Genomic DNA, 26,291 nt, shown 5'->3' on the forward strand with positions numbered 1-26,291 from the left:
GAGAGAAGACAGAGAGAAAAGTGCATTTACAGCGAGAGAAGATAGAGAGAAAAGTGCATTTACAGCGAGAGAAGATAGAGAGAAAAGTGCATTTACAGCGAGAGAAGACGCAGAGAGAAAAGTGTGTTTACAGCGAGAGAAGACGGAGAGAAAAGTGCGTTTACAGCGAGAGAAGACGGAGAGAAAAGTGCGTTTACAGCGAGAGAAGACAGATGAGTGAGCGATACAGGTAGTGAAGAGTGTGCCAGAGAAAAATAATTAACATGGCGCTCTCTAAGAAGAGAAAAGTGAACAGCGAAAAATAGAGCTTTCAACCCAGATTGGACAGACTCATTCATGTTCAATCTTCCCCCTGGAAGCACAAAGCCAGTCTCTCATATGTTCAAAGACAGTGTCACTTGTAAAAAGTGGCAACGTGAAATGCCACTATGAGACCAAACACAACATTTTTGACCAAACGCACCCACTCAAATCTGAACTTAGGTCTGACAAAGGTAGTGTTTGTGTGTATACAGCAGCAGGAGCGTGCGGGAAAAGACGTTGTTTATCTCATCAAACTGCTGAACATGAGTTAATTAACTTCTGAAACTTTTTGTGGTGGCTTCTTTGTGTTTTCAGCCACTCGACAAACGGCTTCCAGTCGTCTCACTTTACTAGCACAGTGCTGCTGTTGTCTCCGTCTGTCTCCATCAAATATATCACTTCCACGTGGAGCACAACACAAGACTTAAAGGGACACTGTGTAGTATTTATGGGTTTATATAACCCAAAATCCACTTTTTTATACATATTATGTGCTCCTGCATAGTCTAGTTGCTGTATAATAGTTTTTGTTTCATTTTCGTAGTGTTTCAAAAAGTCATGTAAAATAACATGGTCACGGGCCGCTGTTAGCAGCAAGACGCCATGTTTCTACGGGAGCCTGTATAGACAAACCCGAGAGAACAAATCAAGCGTCGCTTTAAGGAAGTCCCGCCTCCACTCTCTCCGCTTCGTCTGCTACGGCCACGGTAGCTCGCCGGCTTCTGAGAGCTCTACCGCAGCCACGGAGAGCTGTTCCTCGCCCTCGCCCTCGCCCTCGTCCTCTCCCTCTCGTTGTCTGAATAAATACTAGAACCTCATCTGCTGACACGGAGAAAGACGACGAGGATGACATTTGACCGGCTGAGGATACCTTAGCGCTCAGGGAAGGGAGGGGGTGAGCAGAAGAGCAGTTCTTTGTTGTAAATTTCAGCCTCTCCTCTAGATGTCACTATAAACTACTTACTTCACCTTTAGAGACTGCTTTACTGAGAAATAAGTGGAGCTGTGGACCTATCTGACAATGTTTGAATGTAACGGATATTTATTTACAGTTCGCTCATGATTATTATTATTATTATTATTATTTCTGCTGCTCATGATTCAGGGCAGCCTCTGGCTGTTGTGTTCTACAAAGGCAGGTAATCAGTATAAGTCAGCCTCGCCACTGACTGCCTGCCAAGTTTAAGATGGAACCGGTTGGTCAAGGCTGCTGGTGCTGCTGGTTGGGTGGGACTCACTATCACATGATTAGTGGATGTGAGAAAGTGAGAAGGAGCCATTTGCCTGAAATAGAGAGGGATAAAGAGATTGTGATGTTCCAACAGTCCGGTGGTCTCTTCATTACGGAGACCAGCAGTTACATTTTTGTCAAACCCACGGATTTATGCAGTTAAGTAGACATGACTCCTGGTTATCCACTTACGTGCATCGGATACAGGTTTATCTAATCACAACTAGATCAGTGACACCGGCCATGGCGGTTGATGTAGAGATACTTATTTATTGTGTTCAGGAATGAGCAGCTGATGGGACCAAGTTTTTCATTTACAGTCAGTACATAATTAAAACGCACTGACAAGTGATTCATATGAAAGTTAAAGCATGATTGATGTTATTTTCCTATGTTTAAAGGCATGTCTTTGACCTGAGAGTGCTTGAGGAAAACTAACTAGATTATTTCCAAAAATCATTACCATTACCTCTCCTAATGTATTTTTTGTTGTTGTTAATGTTACTCAAACATTTTCAATACTCTAATGAGTATTTTTTAATTTTAAAAAGTATGTTATGTCAGCAGTGTTTTCTAAAAGAAGCTCTAACTTCTCTGTAACACAAAATACATACATGCGAATATTTAGCATATAAACATACAAATTACAGTATTTTAATAAGTTGTTGTCAGTCGCTGTAAGAAAACAGAACCAAGCACAACTTGGAGCGATGCCATCAACATGAAGTTGATATATTCAACACCAGAATTATGGTGAACATTAAGATGTGCTCCTTCAAAATAAGATCACAGTTTAGTGACATTGCATTTTAACTGGTGGATAAAATAGTGACAACTACGAATGAGTTTTAGGGTAGAACCAAAAAAAAATAAGTCAGCCAAAAGAAAACTGCAGAGGCTTGACCACGTACCACAACAAAGCAACAAGCGAACAAACAACAAGCAAACAAGACGGCTCCATGACAGCAGCCGGCCGGAAGTGGAGTATGAAGGGACTGGGACTGAGTCTCTTCAGCGTCCTAATACTTATCACCACACCGTGTTTATGAGCCAAAAGAGAGAGAATTTCCTTATTATTATAGCCGATTCACAAGGAAAAGAAAAATTCAGGCAACAACAAAAAAAATCCGGCACAAGAAAAAAATAAGTCGGGCAAAGAAAAAGAAAAGTCAGGCATAAAAATAAATTAATTTAGAAAAGTACTTTATTGTGAAAATGTTTGCCGGAAGTGGGTATTGCGTTACGCTCCACCTGACACCTGAAGATCCAGAATTCGGTTTGAAGGAGGAGGGGGAAAACAACGTAACAACCAGGAAGTTAAACAGAGGAGGAAACATATTTGCTCAAACTTTCCAGTCCTTAAGACGGGTTTTTTAAAAGCTTTTCAACTATAGCGTCAACTTCACAGTTGATAAATTGGCTCGCGGTCAGGGAGCCTTCTTACCAACAAGATGGACATTGATACGGTAAATGATAATGGCCGAGTCGCCTGTATTTTTCCCCTCTTTTGTTTGTTTAGAAAGCCTCTCTCCGCCGTCACCATGTCGAACGTCAAAAGCGACATGCAACAGGTGTATTTCCGGGTACAAAAAGTTACATATGAGCGAACGGTAACGATAAAACCGCGTTTGAATACGAGTTAATTTAGTGAATTAACCTTTCATTGTTGGTGGAAGAAGTTTCAGGGGTGTAACAAAACAAAATGGCCCCATTTACACTCACTTCTGAAACTGTACGACCCCAGGTCCATTCAGGAGCCTGTAACTCCAACTGCTAATCCTTAAGGCGTTTGTTTCATTCACACTCACAAAAAGTTCTGTATTTCGGGCATATTTAAGCACGATTTTCCCTTCGCCTCACTGTCGATACGATGCGACTGAATGCGTATGTTTTTAATGCGTATGCGATTGTTTAATAATCAAATAAAACTAAGACTCAAAATACTAATGATCTTTAAAACAGATAGAAGTCACTTGCTGCTTTACACGCAAGTCTCACTGTAATAAATATAACAACAATAACTCTCGACATTTATATATCTGCCACTATGAACTTAAATTCTAAGGAATATACATATACAGCATTGTCTGCAGTATTGCACTAATGTTGCATGGATAATTCACATTTTCATAATAATAATAATGAAAGGTTATTTATTTAAATGGTGCTTTTAAGGTGTTCTCAGGGACACTTTACTTTTGTTTAAAAACCAAATGTCATTTGAGGACCGACCACGACGCTGAAGTTAGCCTCCGATTCGCCAGCCTCCGATTCGGCACTTAAGGGGAAAGTTAAGGGGAAATAAACTTGATGCGCAGTGCGACTGTTTGCACACTGGTTGTCTGTTTTTTGTGACACTTCTTGATGTGAAAACATTTTAGACATGTTAGGTAAGACATTAACCTTGCATGACATCCACTGTTGTATTTGTGAAGCTTTTATTTAATTTATGAAAATTCTAAAGGGGAGATTTCACCTTTTTTGTTTTATACTCAGACCTCATTAGAACAGGTCCTGATCCAAAACCACTGTACCTAGACTTCTGAAATCTGGACTAGATTAATCTACAGACTCTGAAGATTCATAAAAACACACTCTCTGATTTGTGAAACCTTGAAACCTTTATTATATTCATGAAAATTAATAAAAGTATAATTTCAGTAAATGGTATGACTTTTTAGCCATGGTGTCTTCTGACAGGATCAAATACATGCTCAATGTTATGCTGTCAGAGGTACATCAACAGCTGTTTGACTTAAATTTATGGAGTTATATACATGAAGGACAGTATTCCTATTACTTGTGCATAAGAGAAGTGTTGGTAGTAAAGATTTGTGTACTTTTCTTTTTTTGAAGATCAAATATGTACAATGTCAATCTTTATCCTTCTGCTTAAATGTATAGTCCGGTACATTTTCAGATAACTTACACAAAGTGTGTTATTATTGTTGTATTATAACACATTTTTCTATAATAAATAATAGTGTGCGCCAATAAAACTAATTTAACAAAAGGAAAGGTGAAATAGAAGGGGAATAGTAAAATGAGCAAAGGAAAATAGGACAACACCAGAGCAAATGAAGTGAGAGAACCAGTTGTGACAGTAAGATAAAGGAAAACTTGAAATGTTGCATTTATTGCATTTTCACAAATAGAATAAAGGTTTCGTAAATCAGAGAGTGTGTTTTTTATGAATCTTCAGGGTCTGTAGATTAATCTAGTCCAGATTTCAGAAGTCTAGGTACAGTGGTTTTGGATCAGGACCTGGCCCAAAGTGGTCTATATGCTGAAAAAACGTTGAAATTAGCCTTTATTGCATTTTCACAAATAGAATAAAGGTTTCCCAAATCAGAGGGTGTGTTTTTATGAATCTTCAGGGTCTGTAGATTAATCTAGTCCAGATTTGAGAAGTCTATGTACAGTGGTTTTGGATCAGGACCTGGTCCAAAGTGGTCTATATGCTGAAAAAACGTTGAAATGTGCCTTTATTGCATTTTCACAAATAGAATAAAGGTTTCACAAATCAGAGAGTGTGTTTTTATGAATCTTCAGGGTTTGTAGATTAATCTAGAGAAGTCTAGGTACAGTGGTTTTGGATCAGGACCTGTTCTAATGAGGTCTGAGTATGAAACAAAAACGGTGAAATCTCCCCTTTAGAATTTTCATAAATTAAATAAAAGCTTCACAAATACAACAGTGGATGTCATGCAAGGTTAATGTTTTACCTAACATTTAAATCTAACGTCTAAAATGTTTTCACATCAAGAAGTGTCACAAAAAACAGACAACCAGTGTGCAAACGGTTGCACTGCGCATCAAGTTTATTTCCCCTTAACTTTCCCCTTAAGTGCCAAATCGGAGGCTGGCGAATCAGATGCTAACTTCAGCGTCGTGGACCGACCTCAGTTGCCAAGGGTAGTGTTTTATCCTAGTGAGCAACATACCATAGGAGAACAAGTTTCCTCCATCTTAGGACGTATAACTCTTTCATAAATGAACAAATGATTCACACAATGGCTAAATATTGGATACAAGCAACAGGTCATGAAAAACGTTACATTTGTCAAACTTGCATGAAAAAAATTGAGTTATGGTGTGTTTGCAGCATTCAGAAAGTGTGTGACAAAATATTGTGTCCTTGTTGGATTGATTAAATAACTGTCAGATAAAGTAGATTATTTGAAAATAGCTATCACTGAACAATTAATCAGCCCAATAAATTCCTTTCTGAAACATACCATCCCTACTGCAAAGACAACATCCTATCATATTTAAGGTTAAACCTTTACAGCTTTAGTTTCCTTTATTTAGCCCCAGTTAACCCATTTGCTCAATAAAACACACTTAATCCTTGGATTTTTCACTTGTGGGAATGTGTTTAATCAGCATTTCACCTCTAGGTCATGAAAGTTAGCAATACAATGGTTTTCATCCAGCCTCATCTCTGATTGGCATTAGTGAGAACGCAAGCTCTGAGCTAATTACTTCTTCTGCTTAATTTATGGCAGGGATGTTATCACTGCTGACATAATGTTGCAACTGTTTGCTATAAGCATAATCCTTTGCCATTTATGTTTGTAGTGAAACTTACTTTAAACAACACAACACAATATAAGAAACAAACATCAGAACATCACTCAACACCAGAACAACTTCACCCATGTTCAAAAATCTAGGGTAGACCCACTAATGTGAAAGAGTCTTTGGTCACACATGGGTGTTGGCAAGACATACATTACAAATGGGGGGGGGGGGGATCCAGTTAAAGTTAGGGAGTTCAATTACAGGCACTTGCATTCAATTTAACATTTTAATTTCACTTGGTACAAAATATATTTTGTACATGTTTTTGTTGATTAATGAACTCCACAAGGAAGCATGAAAAGCTCAAACAGGATTTAATTTCTTAACAACATTTTGCTAATAGTAGCAGTTCATGGTGACTTGCTGTTTTGCTCATATTTGAATACATGTAAATGTAGAGCTATGCGACAGCACGGTCATTGACAGTTTACAGTGACTCAAAAGTTATGCAACAATTTTGCATCTTAACTGTAATTTTAAGGAAAATGCTACATTCAAATATGATGATTTCTCAGAGATTGGAGCCGGTACACAAACAAAACACATTTTCTCAACTGAAGAGCAAGACTTTTTTGGGACAGGGAATTTGGAGAAACTGGAACTGTTCATTTAAGGGCGTTGAACTATACTAAATCTTTAAGACCATTTCTCAAGTCAGTTTGTTAAAATTGCGCAATCCTTAATTCCAATATTTAATCACTGATCTTTTCAGATATTTCTCAATAACACAGGCTTGTCCTCTCAACATCCACGGAGAACTGTTGTGTTAACCGTTATGCTGTGTGTTAACTGTCGTGCTGTGTAGCCTGAAATGTTCATCAAAAGTGCTTTTGTAAAAGCACACCCAAAAAGGAAAGACTTTTGATTCAAGAATGGCTGCATGTCATCAATTCATACCTGTACAATCACAGATTGTGGTTCCTTGTATTTGACTAGATGAGGATGTGAGCAGTAAAGATTTTATGTGGCTGGTTTTCCAATTCAAATTAAATCCATCCTTTGCATTTACGGCCACAGGAAAGATTTGATTTGTCACACACATATTTAAAAGTGTTCTGACTTTCGCGTTGGGCATCAGCCAACATTTTCATGACTGACCAATTATTTTCTTCTCTTTTTTTAACTTGATTTTTTTTCCCACAAATAGAAAAGGGTCTAAAGGGAGAGGCTGGGTGTGTTTAGTATATATAATGTATATACTAAACTATATGTGTTTATAAAATATATGTGTTTATATTGCAATTAATGTCAATTATGAGTTGTTGTTCCTTCATTATGAACTTCAGAGAGATTAGCTTACAAATCGGTCTCTTGTTTTCTTGATTAAACAGTCACTGTTTAGTCTGTAAAATTTCACCAAATGAAGGAAAATGTTCATCATTGTTTCTCAAACCTGATGTTTTGTACACAAACCACAGATATTCAGTGTTTGTTGTGTCTTTAATATAAGGGGCAGAAAAATGTATTAAATTAATTAGCTATTGATTTATCTGTACTTTTATTATGAGAAGCTTCTTTCCTTGCATGGCAAAGTCATTTAGGGAGTCTCTTACAGCAGTTTAAATATTTGAAAATGATATTGTGTGTAATCGTCAGTGCATGAACATCTTGTACAAGGGGTTTTTCTGTCTCCCTCTCTCCATGAGATAGGATAGCTGTCAGCCATTCAGACCTCTCTGAGCTACTAGGGCCACTAAAGGAGGAAGAGAAAGCTATTAAAACTGCTGTGTGATACAGAATACAGCTAAGAATATGGAAAATAGTGGAACAGTTGCAGCTGCAGTATGTGTATAAGGGAAAAGAGATAATGGACAAAGAAAATGTGTAGAAATGAAAGGAAGAACTAGAAAAAAGAGAAGGTAACAGGGAGGAGGAGGATGGCAGCACATGATGCAGCAAAACCTGCTCCGTTTCCTAGGGACGGCTTTTGTTTACAGTCTGCTGCGTCCATGTTATGAAACCCTTTAGGTGAATGAGTGTGTTCACACCCACACTTATGCCACATCACCTCTGCTTTTGAGTGGACACTTGTGGCTGTGTGAAGCCACGGTGTCTCTCCCTGTTGAGTGCAGAATCACTGATGTAATATTACTGGTTTGACAGCAGCTACCAGGCTGCACTGTCACATGCTGCTGCCCCCAAGTTAGCAGCTCCACCTGCAGTGACGTCACAAGCCTTCAGTGAGTGTTTCTTTTTCCCAGCATGATAATTCATAGTAGTGTTAGACTGATAAGTCCAGCCAATTGGAGAACAAACAAAGCAAGGAACAAAAACGTACACTAAATTATCAGAAGCCCTCTTAGCACCTTGAGAGGTTTTCAAAACTGTTCTCCAGTGATTACTTGTTGCACTTAATGCTGTGGTGTAGGGCTCAGAGCTGAGAGAATAATAGACAGATGAATCTATTATTAAAATAAATGTTGGTTGCAGACAAACTAATCTGTTACACTCAAACAAATAAGTTGACAGAATGCAAATTAGGCCCATCAGCGCCACAAGACTGTTTGTCCATACAGCGGTGTTAAGATCTCATGTCGCATTTCACTAGTTAATTCTACTGTTCAGCAGTTTGACAGGACACACACTTCTTCTCCCTGTCTGTCTCTGCACTGCGGCTGTACACACAAACCCTCCCTCAGTCAGGTCTGATAGTTTTGCTTGATAGAGCCCGTTTTCAGATGGAGGCAGCATCATGTCTGTTCATGAAGACCAAACGCAGGCAGGGTAATAACATCGACAACAAAAATCACCAAAAAGTTATGCACTGCAGCTTTTAAGTAGGAACATTTTTAATGGGGCAGTTTTCTTCCTTTACTTCAGAGTTAATTACCTTCACTTTAATACTCATGAAGGAGTCAACTGCTTTTTTTCCCCACATTGCTGCTTAATGACATTTTTTTGACATACTGCTTCCGAAATGCCCACATATTTCAAACTCAACACCACAAATGTTATCCCTTTTTTTAGCTTTGAAAATCTCCTCTAGCCCATTAACACTGTTTTTTAGTGTGTATCTGCATCATTATCTTGTTTAAGAAGCCCTGAAGGTTCAAAACAAACAGTTCAGCCATTGCTGAGAACGCTGTGTTGTATTGTAATCTCGGGCTCAGCGAGATCTCTGAAAAAACCCGGTCTGGTTACGTAAACAACGGTTCTCCGGAACAGCAGATCGTCCTGCTCCGGGCACTTAGTCCGGGCACATCCGGTGTGCTGAATATGTCACCTCCGGGTACTGGCCAATCACAAGACTCTGTCTTCTGGGTGAGAGTTGAGTCTCAAATCTCGCGGCTGGGAAACACCCATTAACACACATTATCATGTGTTTGCTGTATATGTGCAGTTTTCTAAAGCCTGGTAAACAGTGCATTTCATCCTAAATTGTGGTCCTGATCGACTCACGATTATTTTCGTAATCAATTAATCTGTCGATTATTTTCGAACTATGTTAACTATGTTAGTTATGGAGGTCTACTAGTTATGGAGGACCACTCTATGTGAGCTTTAAGGCCTGAAACGCCTGAAAAAAATGCCTCCAAAACCTGAGGTTCACTAAATTACTGATTTCTCAGCCTCTGTTTCATATAGGAACACTCAAAAAGTTCAAAAATTCAAAAAGTATTTGAGAGCTTACACCTGTGGCTTTCCTGGGAAATTGAGTTTATTTAGATATACAAAAACAAAGTAATATCAACCACGCTTTAAAAAGTGTGACACGCTGAAGTTGTCGGAAGCGACAACACAAGCAATTTACTCCAGCAACTTAGTAGAAAACATGTCATGGAACACCAAGAAGTTACATTCGCTGTTTCCTCTCCGTTGCTCCTAATTAATAGCTCCTACTAATTTTGTAAATCTAAACAGCCGTTCATTTATATTTAAAAGGTAAGATTTAAGATCAAACTCTACTACTCCAACTCTTGGTTCTTGATACAAACTTTTGTCACCACATTCTGATCAAACAAGAACCCAAATGATGCAGCCTAATCCAACTGTCCAGCCATAGAGATGACCATTCAACTTGATGTTTTTTGGGGAAGCTGCAGACTGTAAGCGCTGCTGATGGAGAGTTTTAGAGTTTGGAAAGATACATTGATCAGATTGTAATGTCACGTGATGCAAAGAGTCAAATGAGCCATATCTAGAAGAAAAGGAAAAAAAACATTTCCTCCTGAAATTCTTTTCTAACATTTCTTTTCTGATCAAGGAGCGAGGAGAAGCGGAGGGTTCACCAGAATCCCAGGACAAGGTGCAGTCCTTGAGGGATCAGGTCGACGGAGTGAAAGACATCATGACGCACAACGTGGAGCGAATCCTGGCCAGAGGAGAGAGATTGGATGACCTCATGGATAAATCAGAGGACCTACAAGCAGGGGTCAGTCTCACAGCAGGGCGGGGGTTGTTTATTTATCTTTAATCAAACCAGGAAAGTCCCCTATTTAAATGATGTCTTCTGCCAGGTCAACATGATCAAAAACATTTCCCATAAAGACGAACAAGGACAAATGACACTCAAATGAAATATGCTGAACACAGTGAACAGACCAAAACACAGAACAAATACATACACATACAGGAATCAACTGCACTGAAAGCTTTCTTTTAAACATTTCTTTATTTGTTGTGAAGGCAACAGAACAAAAATATCCACACATAGGGATGGGCAATATGACAAAGATTTTATCCCGATTTACTGAACAGTGCATCCAAACTATGGCTCTATATCTATATAAACTACAGCCCTAAAGTGTACATTTCTGATAGGATTTTAATCAGTCTGTGCAATTTTGCAAATGTGTGCCAAGTGCAAAGGACATTTAACAAGTATGTTGACGTCCACACAGTCTCAGACTGTTTTGCTGTTTTGCTTAACTAAAAAATGTATGTAATTTAAAAGGTAAACAAAAGGTGGACTTTTGTAAGGTAAAAGGTCACTGCTCCATTTACTTCTCTCCACCGCTTACAGACCGTCTTTTTCAATTGACTTGTAATAAAGTCGTTTGTATGTGTTTAAAGTTACCCATTGTCTCTGCTGGCTGTGGTGTGACTGCTCTCCTAGCTGTTTCACTCATATCAGAAACTGCTCAGCATATTCTTTCTTTGTGTGGTTAATGTGGTTAAAAAGGTTAGCCGTCAGACGTACAAACCTTGGGGAAAAGCCATATCAGTACCATATAACAGAGGTGGAGTTCTCTTTAGGGACCAACTCCTCTGTTTTGTTTTCCATTTTCAGCCATAACTTCCTGCTACAGTCTGAATCAAACAGGGTGGGGAATGTGAAATCCACGGCACTGTTTCCCTAGGGCGGTCATGAAGGCTAGCAAATAGTCAATACGTTTACACGCACAGTTTAATTGAGCTTAGACTATAGTCCAACTAAGACAGACAATCGACAACCTGCCGTGTCCTTGTCAGAGGAAAAAATTGATTTATTGGCCGCGTACATCTGACTCCGCCGCTGTATCTCTCTATAAGCGAGTGGGTATTGAATCAGTTTCCTGTTGACCTTTACATCACAGAAAAACAAACAGCTAAAGGTGAGGTGGTGATGGTTCTGTGGTTCTGTATGTTTAATGTTAATCGTGGTACAAATTAGATGGAGGTTAGATGGTTTTTGTGGTTGCTGTGTGTTATGATTTCTGGAGGAGTATGCATATAACAGACTATGAATCGCATCGTCCAGGTATGTTAATCCGACGAAGACTAACTCAATTTTCGTCGGATTAAATTGTTTACCTGACATTAAGAAAACCGAATCATTGTCTTAGTCTGACTGAAATCATTCATGTAAATCAGGGGTCTCAAACTCAATCTGGGTGAGGCTGGGCCGCAGCTGGGCCGCAGCTGGGCCGCAGCTGGGCCATTATTACTGGGACTGTGTGTACTTACATCACTAAGGTCAAAGCATTGCAATTCTAGAGGGTGCCCCTCATCTGGTGCGGACCTTTTTTTTTCTCTGCACCGCCCCTGCTGACTCTGCTCCTCTCTCTCCTGCATTGTGCGCACCTCCAAGCGCGCTCTCGTGTTCAACGCAGAGTGGATAATTATATCCTCGGATATTATGGAATCGGTCTCGCGCGTCCACGTCCGTAGATTTCAGCCGTTAACGCGATAACTGGAAAGGCATTTGAGATTTTTTTTATGGGTCACATACCCCCTGTAGATGATCCCTATTGATTTTGTCTACCATTATTATTAATTTGTTAATTCATTAATGAATTAATTATATAAAAAACATATTTTCGTCTGTAGTATTACAATTAAGTATTGCAGGTATTGGCTTCAAATTTTGCATGGGCATCACATACCACCTGAGAATTATCCCTATCTTTGTAGCTTTATTATTAATTAGCAAATTAATTTAATTATGCTAAAAACACATTTTCGGCTTGATCTTCCAGACTGATGGAGATATTGCCTTCAAATGTTGTACAATGATTCATGTAACAACTATCTACAAGTACAATCATTATTACTTTGGCTATGATTGGTAATAGTTACATAATAAGTTAACTTGTTTACTTATTAGTGAACACAGAAAAAATAGTTAAGGAATTTTTTCTTTATTATTGAGCTCATTTGGACACATTGAGGATATCATGGGTTTATTTAGCACTTATTCATAATATTTATTACATTATAATATAAATGTATTAATTATCATATAAAAAATAGTTAAGCCTCCATTTCTTTATTAATGCATTGAATGGAAAGTTTGAACATATTGTATGCTTTTTCATGAAATTTAATAAACATAGTGTATGCTTTTTCATGACATTTGGACACTTTGAAGACATGGCAGGTGTGGTTAGCATTTTAATATTCATAATATTTAACAATGTATAATAGGTTAACTAGTTTTATTAAAAACTAGAGAGAAATGTATGAGTTCATGTATTCTGTGTTCAATATCGAGTTTATATGGATACTTTGAACATGTATAAAGTGTAGTCAGCATTATATCATAATATTTAAGAGTTATTTTGTTGAATTTATGAATAATTAATTAAAACAGTTAGTGGCAGGTGCGAGTGCGTATACTTTGGGTATATTGGAAAGTTGAGGATTGGACAAGTTTGCGGATATACCCCTTGCTCTCGGCCCCTGACAGCGTAGGCTAGTTTCTCTATGTGCAGTTTTATCTCCACATCCATATATGACACATAAATAACGTTTTTTTATGACTAGGATCGAGTACAGTCGCAATGAAATACAGGAGATCAGAGTAGATCTTAGTAAAACGTGTTTACAGATTCTCAAGAGCGCACTTTTCATTGTTTTATCTCCGGTCTAAATCTAGAAGACGCTTTAGCGCTGTAATAAAGAGAATAACCGATGCATCAGATGAGCTGATCTCTTTAGTTAACTGCTCAAAGAGAGAGAGAAGAGAGTTCTGTCGCGGGGAAGTTTCGCTTTTGCGCAAAGAGACTTTCCAGCATTTAATAGGTGCTGTTCCACCGTGTACTCACATCTTGTTGGAATGGTTTTATTGGTGTTCCAAACTGATCTTGGACAGACGTGCGTGCGTGCGTGCGTGACTGCGTGACTGCGTGACTGCGTGACTGCGTGTGCGTGACTGCGTGTGACTGCGACTGCTGTTTTAAATCAGCAGCTGCTACAGTCTGCAGCTTTTTTTTCCTCTCCCACTTGCACTGCTCTTCCATATCGTCACTGCGGGCCGCACTTACATTAAACTTTGATATCAAGTGGGGGGCCACAAAATATGGCCCGCGGGACGTGTACACGTTCGTGTGCGTGCTATAGAGAATATTTGATTATTATTGAAGTTACGATTTATTTAGTTACGAGTTATTATTATTGAGTCTACGATTGCCTCTGCTGAATGCTCCCTTTACTTCTTTCATTTGTTGTTTCCAAAAAATTAATATTGATCATCCCTTTCTGTCCGTCCCAGGCTCAGCACTTTAAGCAAACATCTCAGAAAGTGGCTCGCTCCTACTGGTGGAAGAATGTCAAGCTGGTCGTGGTCATCGTCGTCGTCGTCCTCATCATCGTCCTCATCATCATCCTGCTGGCCACCGGAGTCATCCCTGTCAGTAGCCCCCTGCCCCCTGTAGTCAACCCCACCGCAAAGCCATAAATGGGAAAACATCAAGTTGTACATATATGAAATAACAACCACCACATTCCTACTGCACAGTATACAAAGTAATATATAGACTTGAGCAAATCAGTAATGTCTGGTGAAAACTTTACCTCTTAGTTTGCTTCTGCTGGTAACTTTCTTGATGATATTGCTTGGGTTTGAGGCACTTTAATGACACACAGATGTTCCCAACATAGTTCTCTGACCAACAACAGTTGCTTCCTCTGGCAAAAAAGGCCTTTTTAAGATTTTATATAAGCTGAAGATAAAGAAAGTTGATTTCATCCTCATTCTGTTTATCACCCAAATGCACTACAAATGAGGTGTAAAGGTGACATTGGTGGAATGTTCACATCACAGATCTATAAAGGTCACAACATACTTGATGAAGGGCTGAAATGTTTGTTGGACGCTCATGTTACTTTGTGTCTGTATTCAGTTTGAATTGCTTCCAGTGTTCTTGTATTCAGACATCTAGAGAAAGTTTGTATACATTGTAATTGTTTAGTTACAGATAGTTTCAACTGCTGCTGTTGTCAGAACAAAATTTAATTGGAGTAAAAATATTTTTAAGTATGTTGAAGTTCCAAACATCAGCAGGGGCTTTGTTACAGAATCTTGGGCTGTGGTCAGACTGCAGGCAAATAGATTTTCTTATTTTATATATATATTTTTTTTTTTCAAATTAGGCAAGTAATGAAAAATGGATTTGCATGATCAGACATACACGACGTATGTGCATAGATTATTCTGGTAACAACATATACATGACTCACTCTCCAAACATCTCTATTGCATTGTACAGTGCTGTATCAAGTGATGCAAAAGACAAATGATAATCGGATTTGAGCAGCTGTTCAGACTAAGAAACAGGTGGAGAAATCTCATTTTAATTGTATTCTCTAATTTCCTCTTAACATGGTTCAAACCGGAGTTTAGAAGAATCCGATTTGCTGTCCAATCCAAACTGGGTAAAATCACAAAATGTAAAAAGTCAGATTGTAGTTTTTGCTGTTTAAACAAAGCCTGAGGTCATGGTCATACTTTCCGCATTCCGTATCCACAGAACCTTTTTTCGTTTTTCGTGTTTCCACATGCACGTACTCACACTATCTCACACAGGGTTCCCTCTGTTCATTGAGAGTGTTTGGATTTTGTGATTAGTTAAGTTGATGTTTAGGTAAATGTCTCACTTCTTCGTTATGTCGCCACCTACTGTTTCATACCCTGCGTCGCTCGATGTACATAGAGGCCTACGCAGAACAAACGTGGAGTCGTAATTACTAGCGGTGTTGTAGACACTGTCCACTGTCTCTCTTTGAGATTCCATGCAGAACAATGAGCGAGTAAAGTTCCGGCTCACCAAAGAAAATGACAAGGACGGACTTGATCTCCCAACTTAAGCTGTGTCAGTACATTTGTTCCTTGAATTTGAGGGAATTGGTCCTGGAAAGTCCTTGAATTTGAATTGTGAAGTTGTAGGACCCCTGCAATGACATTTGAGTTTCTCTGTGTATTCTGTGAGTGACGGGGCTGTTCATGTGTGGGGTACCAGTGGACATCCTCACGTAGTGTTTCCATTTTCCGTCTTCCTAGACAGCACCACCTACTGGACAGGAAAGTGCGCAGTAAGCGGGTTACGCGGAACTTGTCGTGTGGAATGCGGATAAAGTCTGACCCAGGCCTTAGAGATTATAAATGTTACTACATGTACAACTAGTTAACTTCCTTTAGAGGAGATTTGTACGTTCAAGCAGCTAAACCAAGCTTTCTCCTTTCTGTGTCTCAACTGTAGAAATGTTGCAGTTTGAATGTAGGGCTTTGTTGTTTTAAAGGTATGTTCAAGTGTTGGCTCAGTCAGCCTCTACATTGCACCCCCTGTTGGGGTCTCGCAGACACTACAAACAGCCCCCGCCCCTCCAAAACCATACAGTGTGTGCATATTGAAGAATACAATCAATACAGGACATGTCTCTCCTCCCGCTTTTCTCTGCTGTCACTGTACCGCTTTCATTTCAAAGAGGTCCAAGTGATACTGTATATAGGCAACATCCTAGTGCATGTATATTAAATGTATGTTCCTTAGAGGGTATTTATTAAAAGCTTAATATAACTCATGTCATTTTAATCATCAAATTGGGTGGATTAAAGCTGTTTGTGATTTTTTTTTTGACTGATTAGTCTAACGGAAGGCACAGCTTGATTACTCTGTTGCTGCTCATTCTTTTAGGTTTTTTAATGGTTTACTTTCCAAATCTCACTGCCATTTAATGCCTTCACACTGGCCTGATCAATGCCGTGTGAGATCTTTTTGAAAAATAATTTTTTACAATGTCAATGTTCACCAATGACCTGCTGTGCTTTATGGTTTTAATGGTCTAATATGAAATAAATAGTATTCACTCAACACCCTGTGTGTGATATAGGGGTGGGAATCACAGGGTACCTCACGATACGAGACGCGATTCTCAATACAACGATTCTGTGATAATCAGTACATTGCAGGACAATCATATAGCGATACATCATGATATCTGAGTGAAGAAAACGTCTGAAAAGTTTAAAGTTCACTTTAGAATGCCTTCATTTGTTAAGTTTAATATATTTATATTTGACCTGAAGAAAGGACGAAGATTTATCACCAAATCAATATTTTTGACCCACCCCAAGATGGTTTCCCTCAGATGCTGTTTATATTATTGCCACAAGATGGAGACAGATGCTGAGACTCAAGGCTTCAGTAGAGGACGATACACACACAACTAAGTCACATTTGATAATGCCTGATGAAGTCAATGTCAACTTATGAAACAGCCACAGTTTGCTAAAGTGTTGTACAAGCACATCAAACACACAGCATGAACAGGTAAAGTAAAAGGCAAACAAATATACACTTTTATACTGTAATCTAATAAATAAATGTGTGTGGTGTGTGTGTTGCACACTGTACTTTTAAAGGTTTCTAGCATCTGAGCTACTCTTACATGAAAAGGCAAACTATTCCATTGACTGAAAAGGCTCAATAACCTATAGTTTTGCACTTTGATCCGGGAACATCCAGGAGGCAGGAGTCAGTAAATGTACCAGATCACAAAAATGAAACTTAGAAACAAGAGATAAAATCTAAAACTCAATCCTAAACCGGACAGAAAGTGGCGGGAGGACAGATCTACTTCTTTTCCCTGTCAGAAGACACGAGCTGTGAATGCAACACAGTCAGAGACTGGATATATATATTGTTCCAGTTTAGGGCCCCATAAAGGCTTGGGCCAGCACTGTTACACATGGAGCTGCTAAAGCAAAATAACACAAGAAAAAAAAAGAAACTGAAAATTTTTTTTGGAACATATTCATCTCAAGTGATGAGAAAATTAGCTTTCAAGCTAATCATACTGGGGGGGAATCCTTGCAAACATCTTTATTAGATTTTATTTGTATTATTATTTTACTGGAAGGTCACATTGAGATGAATAAGTGAGTGCAGCTGCAGTGTATGTGTCACATTTAAAAGGTCCCTTAAAAATGATGTCATGATATACATGAAGGCTACGTGACATGAAGCCATGTCCCTGCCCAAAATGTTCAGCATGAAGCCAATTCCTGAAGTCTCACTGAGAACATTTTGGCTGTGTTTGAGCAGCCATCAGCAGAGTCAGACACATTCCACTGAGAGAGTACTTGTTTTGCTCTGTCTGTTGGTTTCCTGTTGCTGAGATGCTCCGACGTCCTGTTTTGGCTCAGAGGGCAAAGGTGTAGGACAAACCTTGATACTCATCACACTGAGGTCAATCTACCTTCTAAATATCCTGCTCCTGTTCTGGTTAATCTGTTATTATGGAGATTGTTTTGTTCATTTGCTCTCCGGGCCCTCAGATGATGGTTTTGTCTCAAAGAAAATGGATGTTACTGTTAAACACTGTTCTCGGATCTGCTCTTAACACAAATATCTGTTCAGCCAATCATATTGCAGCATTTAGGTATAGCGATATCTGAGCATCAGAATGAGTGAGAAAAGGGATTTAATCCCTAGAAAACAGAGCATATAGGCATTACTGTGTTGAAACATGTATACAGTGGCTATAAGAATGTGCAATATAGTGTCTTATATCCTTTTTTCCACTGTGACCTATAGGCAATCTGATGATTTTTTTTTTTTCACTGACACACCTTGACAAAAATTACTAAAAATTGGCTTGTTTGTATAAACAAAACAAAAGAAAAATGTGACTTCTGCCCAATAATCACTACTTTTTTATTATTAGTGACATAAATTAATCATAAGTTTGACTTAACAACACATAAGAAGACGAAAAAACTATTTTTTGGTGAGGGAGTTATTTTCTCACTGCAATTTACCAAGGGTGCGCCTTTGGCATGGAACCTTGCTGCGTGGGCACTAAAGGTGAAGTGATTTTGAATGTGACATGGTCTCTCTGGACATCTCTACTGTTTACAGAGAGCCAGCAATGATTTGATGGTTTGCAAGAATAAAAATGCAACATATCTGCCTCTGCTCCCTCTAATAGCTAACTGTTGCCTCTTCCCCGGTGCACCACAAGATAAAATGGTGGTTGGCACTGTTGCCTTGCAACAACAAGGTCCAGACCTTACTGTGTGGAGTTTGCATGTTCTCCTTGTGTCTGCATGTTTTTTTTTCTGGTTTCCTCCCACAGTCCGGACACTTTGGGCCAATTCCAATTCCTATCTTAACCCTCAATCTTAACCCTCAAGCTCAACCCTTATCTTAACTGGCCCTCAACTTAATTTTTCTGAGAATCAGGACAGCACTTGCACTAGAGGGAGCACACCTTTTTGAGATTGAGGGTTAAGATTGAGGATTAAGCAAGGAATTGGAATTCACCCGTTGAATTGACTGTAGGTGTGCGTGTGAGAGTGAATGGTTTATTCGTCTCTGTTTGTTTGTCCTGTGATGGACTGGTGTCCTGTCCAGGCTGTGATCCCGCCTTTCACCCTATGTCATTGGATTGGCTCCAGTGATCCTGTGAATCAATTACTGACTTACATATAGCACCTTTAAATCACAGTATCTTTGTGAATGTTCTAGCTGCTTTTTCATTCAGAAGCTTTTGATAAGTGCAGTGAGACAGATCCTGGTAAGTATTGTTGTTTTTGTTACAGCATTATTACAGTCGCTGTTTATCTGACAGTTCAGTTGAAACATTCACTGAACAGCTCTCGTCTGCCCTCCAGCCATGTTTCAGTTATACAGAGAAAGACTACAGAAACATCTCTCCCTCAGGATGTCCTAGTAAGTCCCTGAGAAGCCTTCAACTGGTCCAGAACGCAGCAGCACGGATACTGACTGGAACCAGAAGAAGTGATCATATAACTCCCGTCTTGGCTTCTCTTCACTGGCTCCCAGTGAAAAGTAGAATAGATTTTAAAATACTTCTACTTACATACAAGGCCCTGAATAATCAGGCACCTTCTTATATTTAATCACTTTATATCAACCGAATAGACCCTGAACTCAGGTCTACTGGTTATTCTGAAAATAAATAAAAGTAGAATAGGTGGCAGAACATTTAGCTACCAGGCTCCTCTCCTGTGGAACCAACTTCCGCTTTCAGTCAGACAGTCTGACTCTGTCTCCGCCTTTAAGGTGAGACTGAAAACCTACCTTTTTAACATAGCCTATAGTTGAAGCTAGATCAGGTATGTCCTGATTAGAATCGTCTATCTTATGCTGCCATAGGCTTAGACTGCTGGGGGGAATTTCCCATCATGCACTGAGAATGAGCACACAGACTTTGCACGAGCCGCTGTTTATCTCACCCCATCCCCGATTTCTCAACCTTCACCACTTACCCGATGTACCCCCATGATATGTAGCACATAAATCCACATGTAGCACATCTCTAACTGACTTTTAATCTCTTACAGTTCTGCTGACACCAGTGAACGACATGAGGTCAGGACAGGAAAGAGGACTCTGTCATCTTCAAGTCTCTGACCACAACAGCCTTCACTACAGGCTGTGACAAACCCAGTGATCCAGATGGATCCTTAAAGACTTTTTACTCTTTATTCTTTGTAATTGTGTATTGTATGTTTTGGGTAACATCTACTGCACGTCTGTCCGTCCAGGGAGTGGATCCCTCACCTGTGGTTCTCACTAAGGTTTCTACCTTTTATCCCTGTTATAAGGGTTTTTTCCCTGGTAGTTTTTCCTTACTCTGGTCGAAGGTCAGGGGATGTTACCAACCCTGTGAAGTCCCGTGAGACAAACTATGTTTTGTAAACTGTGGGCTATACAAATAAAGATTGATTGATTGATTGATTGTTTTTAAATAGAAGTGACAAGGTTACACTCTTGCATGTAATCCACTTACACAAGTAATCACACTGTTTATTACTCTCCTACCCAGTCCCAGGAGCAGGGAGGAGAGGGAGGAGAAGGAGGAGAGCCAGCATCACAGAAGGGAAGGACTCACAAGAAGATATGATGAAGTCAAATATGGAATCAATCAGTGATAGAAAAAAAAAGTAGGTGGTCAACCTTGTCATGGAGTGAAAAGAAATGGAAGAAAAGAAGTGGGTTGTGCCCTCATTTGTTTTTGTTCAGACAGTTGCATTAATGCATCCGGGGTTGCAGTGGGAAGTGAGGTCAGTGTTCGTCATCATCATTATCATCATCATCATCATCAGATTAACCACTGCAAAAGGTCGACCTAGGCCGCTCAACAGTCAAGATGTTGCACTTAAAGTACACAGTGAAACATGAAGGCATATTCTGAAATACTCAGTTGGCTGTACTTAAAAGAAGTAAAGGTATTATCTTAAATCATCGGTCAGTCACTTGGCGTTCTGACGCACTTAGTGTTTTTATTTCTGTCATTCCAGATAATCCCTTGTGGGATTACAAACACCATTCATTTCACAAAATAAAAAACATATTCTGAGAAAGAATAATATGAGCAGAAGACAAATAAAGAAAAAAAAATCTGGATATTGTTAACCCACCTCAGTCTTTCTGCATCACCCATATTCATCAAATCAATATCTGTATCAATTACACTAAACGATGCTTCATGCAGTTGTAGAAGGTTCAATAAAACAAGACTTCTGTATTACAACATCCTGCTTCAACCAAAACAGCTCTTATATTCAGTAAAGTTATGTTGAAAATAATCACTCTGAATAACCTCCTGTAACATGCTTTTTTTCTGGCGCATTCATTATATTTCTACATTTGTTTGAGTAAAGCCAACTTATTTTATTTCATAGTGTGGTCTTTTACAGGTGATTAATATTTTTTTTACTGTATCCCTTATAATCCACTTAACATCCTAATTGTAACCAATGAATGAATGCATTGTCTGGGCTGAGTGCAGGATATGTGGAGCAGCTGTGATCACGGGTGTCTTGATGAGGAGGTGTGTCTTGATGAGGAGGTGTGTCTTGATGAGGAGGTGTGACTTGATGAGGAGGTGTGTCTTGATGAGGAGGTGTGTCTTGATGAGGAGGTGTGACTTGATGAGGAGGTGTGTCTTGATAAGGAGGTGTGTCTTGATGAGGAGGTGTGACTTGATGAGGAGGTGTGTCTTGATGAGGAGGTGTGACTTGATGAGGAGGTGTGTCTTGATGAGGAAGTGTGTGTGTGTCTTGATGAGGAGGTGTGACTTGATGAGGAGGTGTGTCTTGATGAGGAGGTGTGTTTGATGAGGAGGTGTGACTTGATGAGGAGGTGTGTCTTGATAAGGAGGTGTGTCTTGATGAGGAGGTGTATCTTGGCAGGTAGAGTGGGGTGGAGTCAGTTGAGTGGAAAATTGCTGAATGAACTGACAAGCTCAGAAAGGGCTGCTTCTACTGGACCTGTAGGTTAACTTTATGTCTTCCTGATCTTTTGAGAGTATTTGTTGTTTTGAACAAGTATCCAAAAAAAGCTTGCATGACTGAAACGTACTGAAAGTTACTGATGCTGTGCAGTGCTCGTGAATCCGTGTTAGCTTGCGCGTTCCTGTGGTCTGGAGGCGTAGCTTCGGAGGGAAATCTGAAGAAAGGGGCTTGGACTTCTAGGCCTACCTTTAAATCTGTTAAGGTGAGTGTATGTGTTTATTAGAATGTTTTCCATCTGTTGGATTGTCTTACCCATTCATTTTGACAAATAAGACCACAAGTGTGACTACTTTAGGTACACACAAAGTAATGAGAGGAGAGGGGACACACAAGAGACTCACCAATAGCTGTAAGATTTAAAATAATAACAAATGTATATGTGCATATTAGTATTATCCTCTATGTACCTCTATAATAATACAAATACTAAAAATAATAATAATGATACTTTTAGTTTTTATTTAAGTATTATTATTTTGTATTCTCATCATCATTATTATCATTATTATAATGATGTTAAACTTTACTTTTATATCAAAACTTGGGAAGGAGGAGTCTGTCAGGGCAGGTGAGTGTAGTCACTCACTCACTGATAGTGTTGTGTCGGTCAGGAGTGATTCGGTCGAAAGTACGAATCATTTGAGTGAACGAACTGATGGGATCACTTCATGAACTGATTCGTTCCTTTCTTAGATCAGTTGGGCTCAGCAGCGATCGCGGCGGCCGGGAGTGGTACTGCTGCGTTCTGTGAATCACTCGTGAAGACCCAGAGTCAGAAGACACTGTCGCTCGTGAAACACCTCCACAACGTACGTTATTCTTCTTCTGCGCTTCAATGTACGCAACCGGATGTGCCCGGACTAGTGTCCGGAGCAGGAGGATCTGCTGTTCAGGAGAACCGCTGTTTACGTAACCTGACCGGGTTTTTTCAGAGATCTCGCTGAGCCCGAGATTACAATAAAACACAGCGTCCTTAAACAAGGTAATGACGCAGATACACACTATAGCGTTAATTGGAACTTCCGGTCGAGGTCCGCTTTAATTAATTAGGTCTTATGCCGTTTTTAACGGAGTAGATAGAATTTGATCACATTTACCATAATTGGTTTACTTTAGTTGTTTTACTTTACTTTAGATTAGTTTATTGTTTTGATTGTTTGAGTAATCACGTGTCTTTTGTTAATTGTGTTATTTCTTTATTTTTCATGCACCACAATTTTGTTTATTTACTTTATTTTGGGCAATTCATTTAGATTTAACATTATTTTGACTGAATATTAACTTGTATTGTTTACTGATTATATTATTTTTGGTATTGTTTATTTTTCTGGTCGGTGACTAAATTCTGTTCCTCTTGTGTCCTTAGGTGCTGAGAGCCGAAGGTGGTTGAGGCTGCTTTTGGGTGGTGGTGTCTCTCTGTGTGTGCACTCTGTGAATCAGGGTGGCTCCATAGATCTGCTCCCTCCTTAGCCTTCCTCACCGCTGGTAAGCCTCAGCCCTACATTTCCCCCATACCCTATTTTAGCTTTCATATGGTGTTTTAACCTCATATTAAAATTAATTATAATAAAGATTATTGTTGGATGGAACCACGTCTGAAGCTCCTTCGTATGATGAAACTGTGCGCCCTTATTGGGGTTTTGTGCTCTTAGTTCAATTTTTGAATTAAATATTTTCCCTGGTCTCCAGGGTGGCATTGTCAGACTTTTATATTGATTGATAGAGCAGTTTATTCTTTATTCTTTAAAAACCTTATCACCTTTTTGCCACCGCACATATATGTGATTTGGCCAAGATTTTACACCAGATGTCCTTTATGTCACAACTTTGGCTTGGGACTGGCACTATAGGAGTACACTGGATGTGGCCCCCAGTGGCAGGGTTGAAGTAGCCTCTTAATGAGAGGTTAACCCTTTAACAGTGTTAAGAGTGTTCATTTTTGAAGTGTCCGTCACTCCGTCAAGGGACAATGGAGACGGAGCGTTTGGTCCTCAGGACAGGCCGAGATAAGCTGCTCTGTGCCGGCTCACAGTGCGCACCGAGCGTCCACAGAGGCGGAGCTGATCACCGCCGACAACGTCGCTGCCGAACTATAAATACGTCATATCTTAACACACACAGCACATGTTTAGACTCTAAATGACTAATTTATTGCCTCAAATTATCTTAAAACTGCGTTCTGTGACACAGAAAAGTGAGAAACGGCTACTGTTTCAACAACAACAGTCTTTCTCTCTCGGACGAGCACAACAACCTTGCGCAGCGACCCCTACTGATCGGGCGGGAAATTGCAGCGCGTATCCGTCACCACGACGCAGAAGTATGAAGGCTCGAGGGGTCTCCGTGGTTATGCAGTCGGATAACGCAGAACGCAGTCGGAGAAGTATAATGTGGCCTTTAGACTACACACAAGAACCATTTGCATTATGACAATTATGCAACGGTTTGTGCGATTGGAAAAAATTATACGGTTTCTGAAAGCTGGCAACATGTGGTTATTACGGTAATTTCACGTGAGCTGTTCACAGGAAGCCAGTGAATCAGCGTCTTTGTCGCCAGAAAGGAAAAAAAAGTTGGAAAAATGCCAGTACATAGTTTCCATTTTCCATGTGTTATACTGTTCAAATTTAAAATTTTACCTAAATAACCTAAAATCTGGTGTTCATGTACAACTACAGTGAGGGAAAAACTAGAACTCCAGTTGCTACTGATTCAATGACTTATAGGTACTTTGGACTTTGTGTGCGAAGTGTATCACATTTCTACAAGTTAACCTTAATATTATACACTCTGGTTTGACCAAGCTTTGCAGGGAATCTTCTTGCACCACTCTCACTTACACTGTCAGCACATAGCTGATTTTTTATAACCTTAAGAATTGTGTCACTGTTTTGCACATGGTTTTCCCCTAGACCCAGACATAACCACAGTGCCACCTGCTTTTTCAAAACCCAAATAAAAAAGGAACTAGCACTTTCATACTCTTGAACAACGATAAGACAGAAAGTCCTATGAAGAGTTGACAAAGAGAGCACTGACAGAGAACAAACACAACCTTTGGAGGCACATGAGCTGTGGTGCTGTGATGACTGTAAATAAACCCAGCATCAACCTCAGCTGTTCAGTGTCTGTTCCCACACTTCAAGCTCTTCTATCCAACCAGCAGAAGGGGAGATCATTTACCGCCCTCCCATGGTTCCTCCTGCTGGGCTCATGTTAACCAATAGGCCTCCACAAACACAGCTTACAGCTGAAAATATTGTTGGGTCACCCACAACAGTTAAGCCCAATGTATACTTCTGCGTAAAGTGCTCTACGTCGCCGGAGAGGCTGTCGGAGAGTCTCTCCGTCCTCTCCGGGTGCACAAAATATTTTTTTTGTCACTCCGTCAAGGGACAACGGAGACGGCAAGGGCTCTGCATCTACGTGCATGAAGGTTGGTGTAACAATAGCGCTATACTGGACAGGCACTGTTCTCCTGACCTGGAGTCCATGTCGGTGAGATGTCGACCCTTCTTTCTGCCTAGAGAGCTAGCTGCTGTTGTCATCACTGCAGTCTACATACCACCGGACGCTAAAGTAATAATAGCTCTCGCTCTGCTGCTAAATACCATCAATAACCACCAGCGGGCCTATCCCAACGGCATCCACATCATCGCAGGGAACTTTAATAAGGCAAATCTCAAGACTGTTACCAACATTTTACCAGCATGTAACATGTGTAACAAGAGGGGGAAACACTTGTGGACCATGTGTATTCCAACATCAAGCGTGCATAAAGAGCCATACCCCTCCCCACCTAGACCGGTCAGATTCGTTCGAAAGAACTGATCTTTTGAGTGAACGAACTGACTGGGATCACTTCATGAACTGATTCGTTCCTTTCTTAGTTCAGTTGAGCTCAGCAGCAAGCGTGGCGGCCGGGAGTGGAACTGCCGCGTTCTGTGAATCACTCGTGAAGTCGTTCGCCGACGCCGTCACTCACTCGTGAATCTTTGGCAATCAACGCCAGCCAACGTGCGCCGAGCGGGGAGGAACTACAAAGAAGAACTGTGTCTGCCGGTCTCACTCACTCACTGAGTCACTCATGATTCACGAACGTACTTACACAGAGAACTGGAGGACGACGTGAATCACGTTCAGAACTTCAGAACTGTCACGGATTCACGTCCTCGACGGAACAGTCGCGGCGGCGCGCTGCTGTGTGTC

At 39.9% G+C, this 26,291-nt stretch overlaps 1 protein-coding gene across 1 annotated transcript; it reads left to right on the forward strand.

Moving 5' to 3' along the window:
• Window positions 1-3,075: 3,075 nt before the first annotated feature.
• vamp8 (vesicle-associated membrane protein 8 (endobrevin)) lies at window positions 3,076-16,505 on the forward strand (the record flags this gene model as incomplete). The annotated part of the gene is made up of 3 exons (XM_083886812.1): window positions 3,076-3,117; window positions 10,323-10,490; window positions 14,031-16,505. 3 exons carry the CDS (start codon window positions 3,076-3,078, stop codon window positions 14,214-14,216), a joined length of 396 nt encoding a protein of 131 aa, XP_083742938.1. The 3' UTR covers window positions 14,217-16,505.
• Between the last annotated feature and the right edge of the window lie 9,786 nt (window positions 16,506-26,291).

Source organism: Microchirus variegatus (genome assembly GCF_963457635.1).
Source record: "Microchirus variegatus genome assembly, chromosome: 3".
In the NCBI taxonomy this organism is placed as follows: domain Eukaryota; kingdom Metazoa; phylum Chordata; class Actinopteri; order Pleuronectiformes; family Soleidae; genus Microchirus; species Microchirus variegatus.